This window comes from Alternaria arborescens, assembly GCF_004154835.1.
Source record: "Alternaria arborescens strain FERA 675 chromosome Unknown contig_21, whole genome shotgun sequence".
In the NCBI taxonomy this organism is placed as follows: domain Eukaryota; kingdom Fungi; phylum Ascomycota; class Dothideomycetes; order Pleosporales; family Pleosporaceae; genus Alternaria; species Alternaria arborescens.
In genome coordinates this window covers 390,437-404,594 of record NW_021167876.1, presented here as the reverse complement: position 1 = coordinate 404,594, position 14,158 = coordinate 390,437, and the positions used below count along the sequence as shown (strand labels likewise).

At 51.1% G+C, this 14,158-nt stretch overlaps 7 protein-coding genes across 7 annotated transcripts; 6 read left to right on the top strand and 1 right to left on the bottom strand.

Annotated features, from left to right (window-relative positions):
• Positions 1–199: 199 nt before the first annotated feature.
• On the top strand, positions 200–1,567 carry AA0111_g8507 (hypothetical protein; the record flags this gene model as incomplete). The annotated part of the gene is made up of 3 exons (XM_028654962.1): positions 200–241; positions 294–722; positions 773–1,567. The coding sequence occupies 3 exons, from the start codon at positions 200–202 to the stop codon at positions 1,565–1,567; spliced, it is 1,266 nt and encodes a 421-aa protein (XP_028503873.1).
• Positions 1,568–2,366: 799 nt separating this feature from the next.
• AA0111_g8506 (hypothetical protein) lies at positions 2,367–4,351 on the bottom strand (the record flags this gene model as incomplete). The annotated part of the gene is made up of 4 exons (XM_028654961.1): positions 2,367–3,131; positions 3,199–4,023; positions 4,076–4,167; positions 4,231–4,351. The coding sequence occupies 4 exons, from the start codon at positions 4,349–4,351 to the stop codon at positions 2,367–2,369; spliced, it is 1,803 nt and encodes a 600-aa protein (XP_028503874.1).
• Positions 4,352–5,095: 744 nt separating this feature from the next.
• On the top strand, positions 5,096–5,599 carry AA0111_g8505 (hypothetical protein; the record flags this gene model as incomplete). Its single annotated transcript, XM_028654960.1, has 3 exons — positions 5,096–5,098; positions 5,153–5,344; positions 5,393–5,599. The coding sequence occupies 3 exons, from the start codon at positions 5,096–5,098 to the stop codon at positions 5,597–5,599; spliced, it is 402 nt and encodes a 133-aa protein (XP_028504019.1).
• A 742-nt stretch (positions 5,600–6,341) lies between these two features.
• Positions 6,342–7,359, top strand: AA0111_g8504 (hypothetical protein; the record flags this gene model as incomplete). Its single annotated transcript, XM_028654959.1, has 3 exons — positions 6,342–6,408; positions 6,458–6,883; positions 6,932–7,359. 3 exons carry the CDS (start codon positions 6,342–6,344, stop codon positions 7,357–7,359), a joined length of 921 nt encoding a protein of 306 aa, XP_028504020.1.
• Positions 7,360–9,047: 1,688 nt separating this feature from the next.
• AA0111_g8503 (hypothetical protein) lies at positions 9,048–10,686 on the top strand (the record flags this gene model as incomplete). The annotated part of the gene is made up of 3 exons (XM_028654958.1): positions 9,048–9,163; positions 9,212–10,362; positions 10,418–10,686. 3 exons carry the CDS (start codon positions 9,048–9,050, stop codon positions 10,684–10,686), a joined length of 1,536 nt encoding a protein of 511 aa, XP_028503875.1.
• A 380-nt stretch (positions 10,687–11,066) lies between these two features.
• Positions 11,067–12,260, top strand: AA0111_g8502 (hypothetical protein; the record flags this gene model as incomplete). The annotated part of the gene is made up of 3 exons (XM_028654957.1): positions 11,067–11,171; positions 11,228–11,914; positions 11,970–12,260. 3 exons carry the CDS (start codon positions 11,067–11,069, stop codon positions 12,258–12,260), a joined length of 1,083 nt encoding a protein of 360 aa, XP_028504021.1.
• A 664-nt stretch (positions 12,261–12,924) lies between these two features.
• AA0111_g8501 (hypothetical protein) lies at positions 12,925–13,593 on the top strand (the record flags this gene model as incomplete). The annotated part of the gene is made up of 3 exons (XM_028654956.1): positions 12,925–13,044; positions 13,154–13,418; positions 13,469–13,593. 3 exons carry the CDS (start codon positions 12,925–12,927, stop codon positions 13,591–13,593), a joined length of 510 nt encoding a protein of 169 aa, XP_028503876.1.
• Positions 13,594–14,158: the final 565 nt, after the last annotated feature.

The window sequence follows — 14,158 nt, the reverse complement described above, 5'->3', positions numbered from 1 at the left end:
AGAAGCTGCGAAGGGCGGTTTTAAGTTTGCGACAAAGAGGTTGGAGGTTGTTGGAGAGAAAAAGGCGCCAGGTGAGAGATAGCTATGGTTCTTAGTGGGGAATTTTCGATGCAGCCGGGCACGGACCACTATCCAGATTTACGCTCGCCGCGTGGGCCGCTATTGTAACAATATCACCTATTCTTGATCCGCCTTCACCATGCCGAGGAAGAAGCCGAGGTTCCATTCGCTGAAGAAGCTGGTATGATTTCTATCGCTGAAGCCGGATAGAGTGGCGAGCTGACAGGCTGCAGAACGTCCGCCAGAACTGGTCACGATGGTCATTATACGCTCTATCACAACTTAAGGCTCCAAACGTCGTCAGTCGAACGTATTTCCAGCAGAAATGGACGGCCAAGGCATCTACAAGAGCATACCATGGCGAACACATACGAGAGAAGAAGTGGAAGCACATGTTCAAGCGGAACCTGCCGGCGGTAGTGGCCATGGACCATAGATATCTCGCCCGGCACGATGGTTCAGAACAGGCGGCTGGACGAGGAATGGGTGCAGATTCGCCGGATAAGGCGAGGACACCACCCATGACACCATACATGCAAATGGCATACTACCCATTGGAGAGGAGATTGGACACAGCCATCTTCCGGGCGCTGTTCGCAAGCAGTGTCCGACAGGCCAGACAATTCGTTGTCCACGGCTTAGTCAAGGTCAATGGCAAGAAGGTGCGTCAGTTTCCGTATGTTGAATGTCCTCGCAGCTAACTCGCATGCAGATGGTCTACCCCGGTTACGCACTCAACCCAGGCGACATGTTCCAAGTCGAGCCCTCCTCCGTCATGTTCGCAACTGGTGCTCCAAAAGAACGCTCATCGACTGCACGTCGTATCGCTAAAGAAAAGGCCGCCGCCCGTGCCGAAGCCCGCGAGCAAAGTGGTGGACAGACGCCTAAGCAACAGAAAGATGACGACATCGTTATCTCCTCGTCTACACGCGAAGAACCCACACCCACTGAGCTGAAGAAGCAGCTACAGGACTTGATGGAGCAAGTAGACGGCGTCCTCGCCGAAGACGTCAAAGCCAAAGACAAGCAAAAGTTCCGAGCTTTCCGCCAGAGCGTTAAGAAAGCAATAAGTCTATGGCGCACCGCAAACCCAGAGACCATCTCCACACTTGACACACAATTCGAATTCCTCAAACACCAAATCGCCGAGCGCTCCGCTGCCCTTACATCGTCCTCTCCTAAAGACGCGTCTGTCGCCGAACCCCTCATTTCAGAAGAAGACCAAGCGCGTCTCCGCTCCGCCTTCGAGAAACTCAGACTAGAAACTGAACACACATCGGCGTGGAACAGGCGGGATGCTCAAGCGCCTTACGCGACGCCATGGCGGCCTAGGGACTACATGAGCGCGTTTGCTTTTATCCCGCGGTATCTCGAGGTCAACCAAAACATCTGCGCTGCTGTGTACCTGAGACACCCGGTCGCCAGACCGGGTTTGGCTGAGGTACCGACGCCGTTCCACATTGAGACAGGTCAGTTGGCGTTCAACTGGTACCTGCGGAACCGGTAAAGCGGGCGATTGTGGGGAACGTACTTGTACATTATGTAGATAGGCCGCTCAGAGCGGAGCTGAATTACAATTGTATAACAAAACTGTTGAATAATTGACTAACTGAAGTGTATGGAGATAAGTTGTTGTGTTCTATCTACGGATAAAGTAGTCCTTATATCCCCTAAACCTCTCTTTGTCTTGAAGTTTGACTGTATAGTCGTTTGTCTTAGACAACAATAACCGCCATTTTTTATATTGCAATATCAAGCATGGAGATTGTGTTTGTTCCAATGGATTGATATTACTAAGTTTGCTACTGATGCAAATCTTACGCATGTGGCTGCTACTTTGACCGTGAAAAACGCTCCCTGATTGTATATATCCCCCCTGAGCCTATAGGCCTAGTATTATACATGAGGACGTGAAGATATTAGTGGGTGATGTCCTCTGACCACCCGTTGATCGCGACAAGAGCTTTGCGTCAACATCGCTTCAAACGAAGCTGGTAATGTTACCAAAAACTATGCTTACTGTAGGCCAATCCTTACGCCGAACCGACAAAGCGCTTAAGTTGCGTAGAAAAATGCCAAAGCAGGGAAATCGTCTCAAAGTCGAGGAACATTTGACAAGAGAAACACCAAGAGCTGCTTGCTGCATCTACTCGTGACGCGGGCATGAGTGTGCAGCAAGTGCAATCTCCTGCGTAGACCGAGGGAATATGTCTGCCGACAGGATCAAAACTTCCATTTGGTAGGTACCGGGTATGAATTGCCAAAGACGGGTTAGTGTGCATTTGCGTTTATGAAGATTTACGTCCTCAATCAGCGTCCGACTCTTCGTCAAGGGTCAATATGCTCACTGGGTACCTGAGCGTTTCCGCGCTCGGCCTGGGGCTTACATCGACGACACTACTGTCGGGTGTCCAATGCGAGCTTCGTTCGGACGTGGTAGACGCAGTCGCGTAGTGCCTGAAGCCGTTGGCTACGACGTCTGACGCCTCGAGATCCGAATCATAACTCGGGGGCTCTGTGGGCGTGCCTGAGCGATAGCTTGGTAGGCTCTCTGTTCGGGAAAGTGGCCTAGAGGGAATCTCGGGTAACGAGGTAGGTGGGTAGGTTGATGCTGTGGAGAGGGGCGAGTATGGTGCCCGCGACTGTTGGCGTTGACAATCGCAGGGTGTGCGATTGATGGCCCGTCCTTCTTCAGCATCTCTTACGAGATCATTCACCACGTCATGTGCGGCCCTCAACTGCCTAATTTCTTCCTGCATCGCGTCCTCCAGCACACTCTCCTGTTCTGAGATCAGCGCGCGTTTCTCCTCGTAGTCCGCGATACGCTGGTTGTCTCGTCGAGCCCAGTTGCCGCGCCACCAGCTGCGCCATGCGTGTTGTCGCGCTGCGCGGCGATAAGCGCGAGCGTTGAGGCGTTCTTCTCGAGCGGCGGCGCGCTCAGTCCTTGTTCTCAGGCTGCTACACTTGTGCCGGATTACGGCGACGAGGCAGCCACAGCACAGAACACCCAGAGTGATCTCAAGGGCGAGAAGGTAGGGAGATGTCTTGGATGGCCGGGGTGGAAGTTCATTCTATGCAACATCAGTATCAAACACTTGCTATTCGTCTGCAATAGGGCAGAGCAAGGAGATCACATACCGCTTTCGCCTCGTATACGTGGGGCGTTGGCGATCCAACCTTCAGGTGGTCTCCAGACATCTGTGCTACCTGTGCAGCATGACCATGTGCTTGCGCAAACATTTCCTCAGAACTACCCATGTCTTTCGATTGGTGGCCGGGCTTGAAGTGAAAAGACACAATTTTCCAAGCGCCGTGAGCTTTGTGGGCAATAGTCTTGACGATGCACGAGATGCCGTCACATTCACTCAACTCGTGCGACAATTCCTGCGCTTCTTGCCGAAAGTGGGAATGAATCTGCTTCTTCTTTTCGGCGATGAGAGACTGAATTGCCTCAAGTTCTATCTCAAGGGCTTTCAACTCGCGGATTTTGTCTTCAAGTGACTGGGCCTTGTCCTCTCCTTTGGATGTCTGGTTGGTGGTGGACAGGGCGAGACGCAGAGATTGAGGGGGTTCACGCCAGGATTCAGCTACGTCCTTGTTGCTCGCTGAGGGGTTGGGAATAGCCTCAAGTCTGAGTAGGGAAGGGGGTGATGTTTGCTGCTTGAAGGAGATTGTAAAACCGGAAGGTCTGTCGATGGCCTTGCCGTCGATGGCCTTGATGTTGACCGTCACTACCTGGGCAGCTTCCGTTTCCTCAGTGGCGTGAAGACAAGCCGTCTCCCATTCGAGATCCAAATCGCGCTGCAGAAACCATTCATTCTGTGTGAGATCGGTGAGGCCTTGGTAGGATCCGGAGCCAGATGCGAAGTCACCGTTCCACTCTTGGGGAAGATAAACTCCGTTTAGGGTGATGTTGGAAGAACCACAAGCTTGATCCTGGGCATGACTTGCGAAGCTTAAGATCTAAAAAAGTGAGCAGGTGGCATGGTATTTAGGTGCCTGAAGGTGGCCTTACCAAAGACTCGTCATCCTGGCCCGTGTGATCGTGGCCAAGACATCCAGTGCAGGGGACACTGAAGGTAGCTTGCGCGTAGTTTTGTTGAAGGTCTAGCAAAGTTCAGTAGCTGCCTAGGGATGGCAAATGTGGAATGGTATAAGAAGAATGCGGACCTAGCTGCAAGAGGTTTCCGTCCGGGCGAGTAACTTGACGTTCGTGTTGAGGTATGACGGCGGAGAATGCAGGTGCCGCCCACGCGCACGCTGCCAGCACTTTGGACTTGAAGGAACGCATATCGAAAAGAACGAGGAACACGACTTCAACAAAGCAAAATTTCGAACAGCGTACGAGAACGCCGGCCCGCAAAGAGAGCGAAGTTTGGCTGGTTATGGGACAGATGTTCCCAAAGGTTCGAGGATCAGGCACCAGTCGAAGGGCGTTTTGGAGGACGAGGGCGCGGAGCTGCTAGTGGCTGCCGTCAGCGTGAGCGTGGCTTAGACGTCCGCTCACGATTCAGCTGGCAGCGCTATGCATGATGCAGCGTGATGAAACACGGGGATACGGCAAGTTAGAGTGAGCATGCAAAAGTGCGTATCGTGTAGTGTATGTGATTGTGGTTGTGGTTGTGGTTGTGATGAATGCCATGATTGCCAGATCCCTGTGCGGCCATCTGGTGATGGACGTGTTCATGTGAGCGTGGTATCACATTTGAGGTATCTGTCCTGGCTCGAAGACGATGGATTGCTCAGTGGTTTACCAGCCCTACCAGTTCTATGCAACATGCGCGCATCTGGATGTATCGAGAGGCTGCCGAAGTGGATAGTAATTCGTAGGGCTGCTCCGCCAAGAGTTTATGGTCCAAGCTTTGGCGGCCTGCGATGCAACGAGGGAGATCATGTTCACTAAGCCAACTACGTATTCCGCCCTTGTTCCCACTCACTACTAGGAATATCTTCAGCAGCGTCGCGACATCTCCCTTGCGCCAGACTACTTGGGTTACGTGCCGGGCACAATCGCGAAAACTCATAGCGCGACAATATGGTACGTCACCCAGCTCACCAACAACTGCCGCTTCTTAGTTGACTCCCGACTTAGCTTCCATTGGGCCTTTTGACGGCCGCGACGGGCCATCCCATGCTGGTGGAGCTGAAGAGCGGCGAAACTCTGAACGGGCTGCTTGTCAACTGCGACACATGGATGAACCTGACGTTAAAAGAGGTCGTGCAGACGAGTGCCGACGGCGACAAGTTCATGAGATTACCAGAGATCTATGTTCGCGGTAGCACAGTCAGTTTCCAATCTCCTTCTCTGGTATGCTTTGCTGACGGTTTCCAGATAAAGTACCTCCGAGTGCCGGACGAGATCGTCGACGTCGTAAAGGAACAGCAAGCCAAGGACCAAGCGAATCGCGGCGGCCGAGGAGGTGGCATGCATGGACGTGGAGACCACCGAGGCGACCGTGGCGGGGGCAGAGGCATGAGGGGCCGAGGACGCGGTCGCGGAAGAGGAGGTGGTGGTGGTGGTGGCGGCGGAGGTGCTTGAGGCTGGACTTATACCCCACTGCAGCGGCAGCCTGCGCACGCGATACTTGTACAGATAGCGACGGGTTGATTTTCGACCGTCGACTACGGAGCAAGAATACAGAGGAGCGAGAAAGCACCACTATGGACCGTCGAGTTGAGCAGACTGCTTTTGATGCTGCGTTGGAACAGAACCTGTCCCGACTGTCAACTCCAGCGAGAGCAGCATCGTCTTCCTTGTCAAGTCGTACGTCCTTACTGAGTACTCGTTGCTCCTCTGCTGGGTAAGCATAGCAGAAAGTCCGCTATCCTGGACACAACCTGAAGCTAGCAACCTGACACGAATAGGCGTAAGCACATTAGCCAATAGGAAACCCTACAAAACGCCAGGTACATAGTCTTTGGTTCTATCTCCATGCATCTTGGCCGCAGTGATACAGTTACCCGAACAATACGGTGGTCCGGCGGAGTCGTACGTTAATGCGGGGCACTCCTTACGTTCCGAGCTTGTGGTACGGCGTAGTTGTCTGCTCAGGCGACTCTCCATCTGCGCTATGCTATAAGACTTGCGCCGCAGCCGATTTACGCTCAACGCTTCAGGGTTCATCAAATTGCTTTTGCATCTTCTCTGGCAGTCTAATCCAGCCTCTACAAGACACTACTTATCTATCTACATCCAGTTCCTCTACCTGTTTCGGGTCCAGGCATCGCTCTTGCAAGTTTACTAACAATCATTTTTCAAATCCACTACCTAAGTCGTCACAATGACGAGCTTTACCATCTCAGACAGCCAACTTGATGAGTTGAAAGGTCAAGTGGCTGTCATTACAGGTAGAACACCATGTTCAGACCTTCCTTACAGCCTACTGATGTACAACAGGGGCATCTTCGGGAATTGGGCTTGCAACACTTCGAAGGATTATCAAGCATGGAGGCAAAGTTTTTGCATGCGACGTCAATCCGCTACCTGAGCCCGAGGCATCATCCGTCCTTTTCTTGAAGGCTGATGTCTCGTCTTGGAAAGAGCAACTCGATGTTTTCAAAGCGACAGAAAAGGAATACGGGAAGATTGACCAAGTTTTTGCAAATGCAGGAATTGGAAAGTCAACGACCTTGCTGGACGATAGCGTGGACGAAAACGGCGACCTGCTTGCACCAAGGCTAGACACAATCAACATCAACTTGATCGGCGTGATATACACAGTGAAGTTAGCCATACATTACATTCAGAAGAACCCGAATGGTGGAAGTATTGTCATAACAGCTTCAGGATCAAGCTTCCAACGATTCCCGGTTGAGGATTATAGTACGTCTTGCCAAGTAACATCAAGTCTAGGGACTAACACACATTAAGCCTCAGCCAAGCACGCTGTTCTCGGGCTTGTACGTGCTCTGCAACCCCAACTCCACCCCAAACTCCCGATTCGTATCAACGCCGTCGCCCCGTCTTGGACCGACACAGCTATTGTGCCTCGCACTATTGTTGCTGCTCTAGGCGAATCCATTGTGCAGTCGGCAGATGTTGTCGCTCGTTCTGTAGCGCTGTTGATGGCTGATAAGAGGCGTCACGGAGAGCTGGTATACAGCGCAGCAGGCAAATTCCTGGAAATGGAGAATGGGACGGCGGGGTTTCATGCTCTTACGCAGCAGATGTTGGAGTCCAAAGAGGATGAAATGGAGAAGTTGTTGGCTGCTGAAAGGAGAGTAGAAAATGTCATCGACAATATGTCAGAGAAGGAGAGACAGCATCATACGAACAGAGCTCCAGTGACTATGGAGTAGAACGATTACGATGATATCTTTGGAATGATAGCTATCTATGTGTAAATTCTCAAAAAAAAAAATTATTCATCTTCCTACTTACCGCGTTATGACATGCGCGTGGGCTGATATCTACTCCATCATCCTCACAATGAACTTGACTCAAGCACTCAAACAAACTATCGCCACGATCCGGTCTGCTATGCGTCCATTCTATGTAGAGAGCTACTTTGTTAGCATGCTGGGAAGCTTTCGAGTGTGTGTTTGTAGGCTGATGAGTTACGGCATCTACGTTACTATTACTTCGAAGAACAAGGACAACATCAGCAGAGCGCAGCGTGATAGCGCACCGCAGGGGTCTCAAGCATGGGATGTTACATCTCGCTTCGTTCTCACTACATAAGAATGGCAAGGTGAACATCTGGCTTCCTTTAACATAGACAACGAGATGAGCTGACACTCAGGAATAGACCAAGGACTGATGGAAAAGAGATAGGCTTGCTTGTCCAGAGCGCTTGGGATCTCCAGTTCGTCATCTGTTTTCCTAGACCAGCTCTTAATGACATGGCAAGCTTTCGTGAGGTATTCCTGCATCGTTGGAAGGCGAGACATGCTTTGCCTTGGGTTGACAGAGTATGACATTCTGATGTGAGGGGCACTGCTATCTGAAACAAAGATTGTAGAAACATCTGATTTGGTGTGGCTGGGCAGCGTTATCGCACCCACTTTCGATGCGCTGGCAACGGCGCCAACTTTGATGCCGAAGCGCATTGACTGCAGAAGTAGAGGATCTATAGCACACGGTATCTAATTCGGAGTCGCCGGTTGATTATTGAACGTCAGTTTCAAAAGTGTAACAGACACTTACATCCAAGTTCGAACTAGAATCTAGATATTGTGGCACCTTTTCTGTGTCGTTCTACTACATCAGAAGATGGCTACCTCGTCGTGTTAAGGCTCTGCCAGTCTTTGTAGACAGCAACGTAGAATGAAGCTTTTCTTCGTCCTCTATAAATAAATATCATCGGTTCTTATCATTAACGTGACTAGGGCCGAATACACTAACTCAACGGATGAAAGCTTTTCCACAAGCACTCCAAAACTTAGCGAAGACCATGTTCTTTGCTGGACCGCTTAACTTACATATGCGCAAACAAGATACACCCCTTGTCTCCGCATGGATATTGAACAAGCCATAGACTATCAGCCTATCAACAACTTGACATGTCGTAGTTTCCGATCCCTCCGATTACCAAGCGTCGTGGCGTCGCGGGGTAGGATAAAGTCTTCGCCTGGTGATGCAGCTGGACTCAGCTCTGTGCCAAATCTCCAGCTAAACACGACCAGATACCGAACCTGACAACCGACGGCATGTGGAGTAATCGCTACGGCTGTTCGCCTCCAGATAGATGCGGTCGCCGATCATCGTGGAGTCCGGGGTAGGTCCGCCTCCACGCCGAGTGGAGATTTATGTGACCGTGCATCTGGCGCGTCTCCGTTTTGGGTGCTAGTTACGACAGCCATCACACTTGGCGCACACGCGCTCCATCAAAGTACGCGCTGACGAGGACACTGGCCGGGCCCAGGTGCGGTCCGGTGTGAAGGAGAATCCGCCGAAGAGTGTGGAGTATAAAGCCAAGGTGCGGCGTTACGACTTGCCATTGTTGCGAAGGTTGTCTTTCTTTTTTTGATCCCATTATCACTCCGCCATGGCTCAAGCGCAGACGGATTATTCCGCCGAAAAGTACACGCCCAGCCATCATGAAGATCTCAAGAATGAGGACGCGCACCAGATTGCAGGACACGGTCATGCTGCCACAGACATGTGATTTCGCCTTCACCTTTACGCGTCTCTCATCTAACAATTGCACAGCTACGGACATGCCCTGATGGAGTTCGATAAGAAGGCTGAGTCGCGTCTCAGGCTGAAGATTGATCTGTACATCATTCCGACCGTGGCCCTCCTCTACCTATTTTGTTTCATCGATCGTGCCAACATCGGAAACGCTCGCCTAGCTGGTCTCGAAAAGGATCTTGGACTCACTGGTTATGATTACAACACCGTCCTCTCTATCTTTTACATCAGCTACATTATTTTCGAGATTCCTTCCAACATCTGCTGTAAATGGATGGGTCCTGGATGGTTCATTCCCATCATCTCACTATGCTTCGGCATTGCATCGATTGGCACGGCTTTTGTCCATGATATCAGTGCGATTTGTGGAGTTCGCTTCCTTCTGGGTATCTTCGAAGCTGGTATGCTACCAGGTATCGCATACTATATGTCCCGTTGGTACAGGCGCTCTGAGCTTGCTTTCAGGCTGTCGCTATACATCGTCATGGCTCCTCTAGCAGGTGCTTTTGGAGGATTGTTGGCATCAGCGATTCTCACACTCGACTCCTTCGGCTCCCTTACACGCTGGAGGATGATTTTCGCGATTGAGGGCATAGTCACCTGCTGTCTGGCACTTATCTCTTTCGTAACGCTGACGGATCGCCCGGAGACTGCGCGCTGGCTGACTCAAGCGGAAAAAGATCTGGCCATTGCTCGTGTCAAGTCTGAGCGTGTTGGCCAGAACGAGGTGCTGGACAAACTAGATACGAAGAAGACGCTTCGTGGTATCTTCAACCCTGTAGTACTGACGACCTCTTTCATTTTCCTGCTCGACAATATCACGGTGCAGGGTCTTGCTTTCTTCGCGCCTACCATCGTCAGGACGATATACCCTCGAGATTCAGTTGTCTCGCAGCAGCTCCACACCGTTCCACCATATGTCGTAGGTGCCTTCTTCACGGTCCTCCTACCCTTCCTCAGTTGGAGATACGACAGGCGCACGATCTTCTTCATTCTAGGAGCTCCACTCATGATGATCGGATACATCATGTTCTTGGCCAGCACCGAAGCAATGGTTCGATACGGAGCGACCTTCTTAATTGCGTCTGGAGCATTCTCGTTTGGTGCTCTCTGTAACGCGCAAGGCTCGGCTAACGTTGTATCTGATACCGCGCGAGCATCCGCTATCGGTAAGTACTACAACTCGCGAATTACAAGCAGTGTAAATTCTGACTGCAAAATCAGGTACCGTTGTCATGTTTGGCAACATAGGCGGTTTGATTTCGACCTGGAGCTTCTTACCCACAGATGCTCCCAACTACCCTATCGGTAATGGGCTTAATCTGGCGACCAGCAGTACGATTTTGATATCGAGCACTCTCCTCTTGCTCTGGATGAACAGAAGCAACAAGCAGCGCGAAAGCATTGATGTTGATCAGGAATTGGCTGGCAAATCAGAGGGAGAAATTGAGGATCTCGATTGGAGACATCCCTCATTCAGGTGGCGGCCGTGAGCGAAGACGTGCAGCCCGAGTAATGGTCAACATCTGGTACTGCGACTTTCTACCAAGTATGCACGAAATGTCGATAATGCAATGTGATGTAGCTCGAATGAGTGCCCACAAAACAATGTATGATATGTGAAGACCGAGTTATGTCCGTCCTGCGCGTTCCCCGCATCGATCGATAAGCATGTCCACAGCTCCGAATGCGACCTCGGTCCAGACGGTCTTTCGTCATGCAACCGAGCACGACAATCATGAATAGCCACTCGAGCGATCTCTCCTCCCATAAAGGTTGCATATGTCTAACCGGGAATCCACCTTAGCCTGCTCGCGCTGTCATAATACCTCACGCGTGTTACTTTAACTAGATTCGATTCAGCTCTGCAGCCATGCCATCAGCCATTGTGATCAGACAGGTCGAAGGCAAGCCAGGACAAGTCTATTACCCTCTCGAGAAGATAACTGTTCCCGAGCCAAAGCCAAAAGACAACGATGTAGGTGGACTCGAGACGTGCCGTCCGTTGTGCGCAAGCTTACTATCATCACCCAGGCCGTCATAACCATCACAGGCGCCGCGTTGAACCATCGCGACCTATTCATCCGCCAGCACCTCTACCCCGGCACAACCTTCGGCGTCCCCCTTCTCGCAGACGGTGTCGGCATCGTTAGCTCGACCGGCACGTCATCCTCCGCGAAATCATGGCTGAACAAGCGCGTGCTCCTGAACCCCGGCACGGGCTGGAAGGACAGCCTCGAGGGCCCAGAACATCCAAAGGGATATGCGATAATGGGTGGCACCAAGAGCAATCCTGCAGGTACATTACAAGACGTGTGTGTGCTAGACGCAGGCGAACTAGAAGAGTGTCCCGAGCACCTCAGTGACGAGGAGGCCGCAGCGCTTCCTCTGACTGGTCTCACAGCCTGGCGCGCATTCTGGGTCAAGAGCGGAAATGCAGTTGCAGGGCGAAATATCCTGGTTACAGGCATTGGAGGCGGTGTCGCGCTCATGGTTCTGCTATTCGCCGTGGCGCAGGGCTGCAACGTGTACGTGACCAGCGGAAACCAGGAGAAGATTGACAAGGCGGTCAAGCTGGGTGCCAAGGGTGGTGTAATCTACAAGGAGAAGGACTGGGACAAGAAACTGCAGGCTATGCTGCCCAAGGACCGACAACATCTCGATGCCATTGTCGATGGCGCGGGAGGCGACGTGGTCAAAGTGGGTAGTAAAATACTCAAGGTTCGTTTTCTTCCCCGCTCGCCTTTTCTCAGGCTATCATCTAACATTGCAACAGGTTGGCGGCATCATCTCTATTTACGGCATGACCGTCTCCCCCAAGATGGATTTCCTCATGTCCGCTGTGTTGCGCAACATCGAAGTCCGTGGCTCTACCATGGGCTCACGGAAAGAATTCGCCGATATGGTGCAGTTCGTGAAGGAGAAGAAGATGAGGCCTGTTGTCAGCCGAAGTGTGCAGGGTCTGGATATTGACAAGATTGAGACGCTGTTTGATGATATGAAGAACGCGAGTCAATTTGGCAAGTTAGTTGTTGTCCTGGGGCAGGAAAAGCAGAGTAAGCTATGATGAGTAAGATTCTGGATTTTGGAGCACACAAAGCAGCTACAATGATCTTGTTGATATGATCTTACTGCTACACCGCTTGGCACCATGTGTAACAACATCGTTGTTTCGATCAGGCGGTCGAGTCCGCTCCATTCTAGGACGCCCTACTAATTCCATACTACAACGCTTCTCTTTCTATCGTTCGAAGCATAGAAACCCACATAAATTGATCCTTACATCAGACTACAAGCATACAAGGCAGACGCTCCGAAACTCATCGATCATCCGTGTTGATTCGTCCGAGGTTCGACTAAAGTACTACTGATTAAAACATAGCAAGTTGCAGCTGTTGCCGCGGGCCTTTTACCTAACAGAAGACGTATTCGTACTGATGTCCGCCGATGGAGTTCTGATAGAGGGTTCAAAGTGTCACGGAAATCGGGCTGCTCCTAGTGCGTGACAGTTGGCGGAGTCCGCGGAGTGAAAAAGAGGAGGGTCGGAGATGGACTCACTCCGGGAACGTCAACATGTAAATACACCCAAGTAAACATGAGTTTGACCACGCTGAGTCGGCTTAAATATCATTGCAAATGTTTGTATTCCCGTTCTATTATATTATCATCTTCTTGTTTTCTTTCTGCATAACGCGAATGGTTCCGGCAAGGCGACAAGGAAGACCACAGTCATGTCCGCCTACGACAAGAAACAGCCCAACCTCTCGAAAAACAGTCTAAAGCAGGATGGTTATTCTATAGATGGTGAAGCAACGGCTACTTGCTATTGTGGAGCTGTACAATTAGCCTTTGTGAGTCAACATTTGAAGCTCCATTGCAACAAAACAGAGGAAACCACGAGCCTACAAATTCCTCTCGGCAATTGGTATCTACCACTCGGACAACTGACAGACGCTCCAGCCAACAAATGCTCCAGGTCTCATAGATGTCTTCGTCTGTCATTGCACTGACTGCCGAAAGATCACAGCTTCAGCTTTTACATCCGCATTCATTGTGGCATCTTCCGCTGTCAAGTACATCCGCGGAGAGGAAGATCTCAAAATGTTCTCGCAGTCTCAGACTATCAGCTCTGGGAAGGCCATGACGAACTGCTTTTGTGATACATGTGGGACCCTCATGTACAGGCTCAGTGAGGCGCATCCAGACATCAGTCTATTGAGATTGGGTAAGTCTTATCATTGTGTGAGTTGAACGAGCGCAGGCTGATTCGGACAGGCACGGTGGACGATTTGAGTTTGATGGAGGGAGTGCTGAAACCCAGGCGGGAGGTGTTTGTTAAGGATAGGGTGGATTGGTTCCATGGGATCGAAGGAGTGAGGCAGAGCGAGATCACGGAGTGAGTATTGGAAGTAAGAAAAAAGCACAAGAGGACACGTGCATCGACTCATTCAGGCACGCAGAAGGCTCATCGAAATTCAGGTTTCGCATGTGAAGATCATCGGATTCCTATGGGGATTCCGATGTCGTCTACCGAAGTAAGGGTGCACACCAGAATTTACCCTAATGCAGTATCGTGTAGCGCCTCGATGCTCAACATCAACGTGGCCAACGCTCACAGCCGATACTGCTTACCAAATCCCCGAAATCCCCATAATCCGTAGCATGCATCCCTGCATGACGCCAGGAACGAACAAAAGCCGCTAACGTCGCCGATCAACAGGACAAAGCGTGATGTCGTCCCAACGAACGCACGCGGCGCGCGCCATGATTGTTTTTCCTGGCTGAGAGACCAAAACAAGTCCCATCAACGGATTCTTTTTCATCATCGTACAGAACCAGGGGTTCTCGGTCACTGACGTGTGGATTTGCAGTGTGTAATGATGCGGAGTCGAATTTACCGCCGTTTGTTGTAATAACATCGATGACGAAATGACATGTACCTAGCTGACAGAGCAACACAACAAC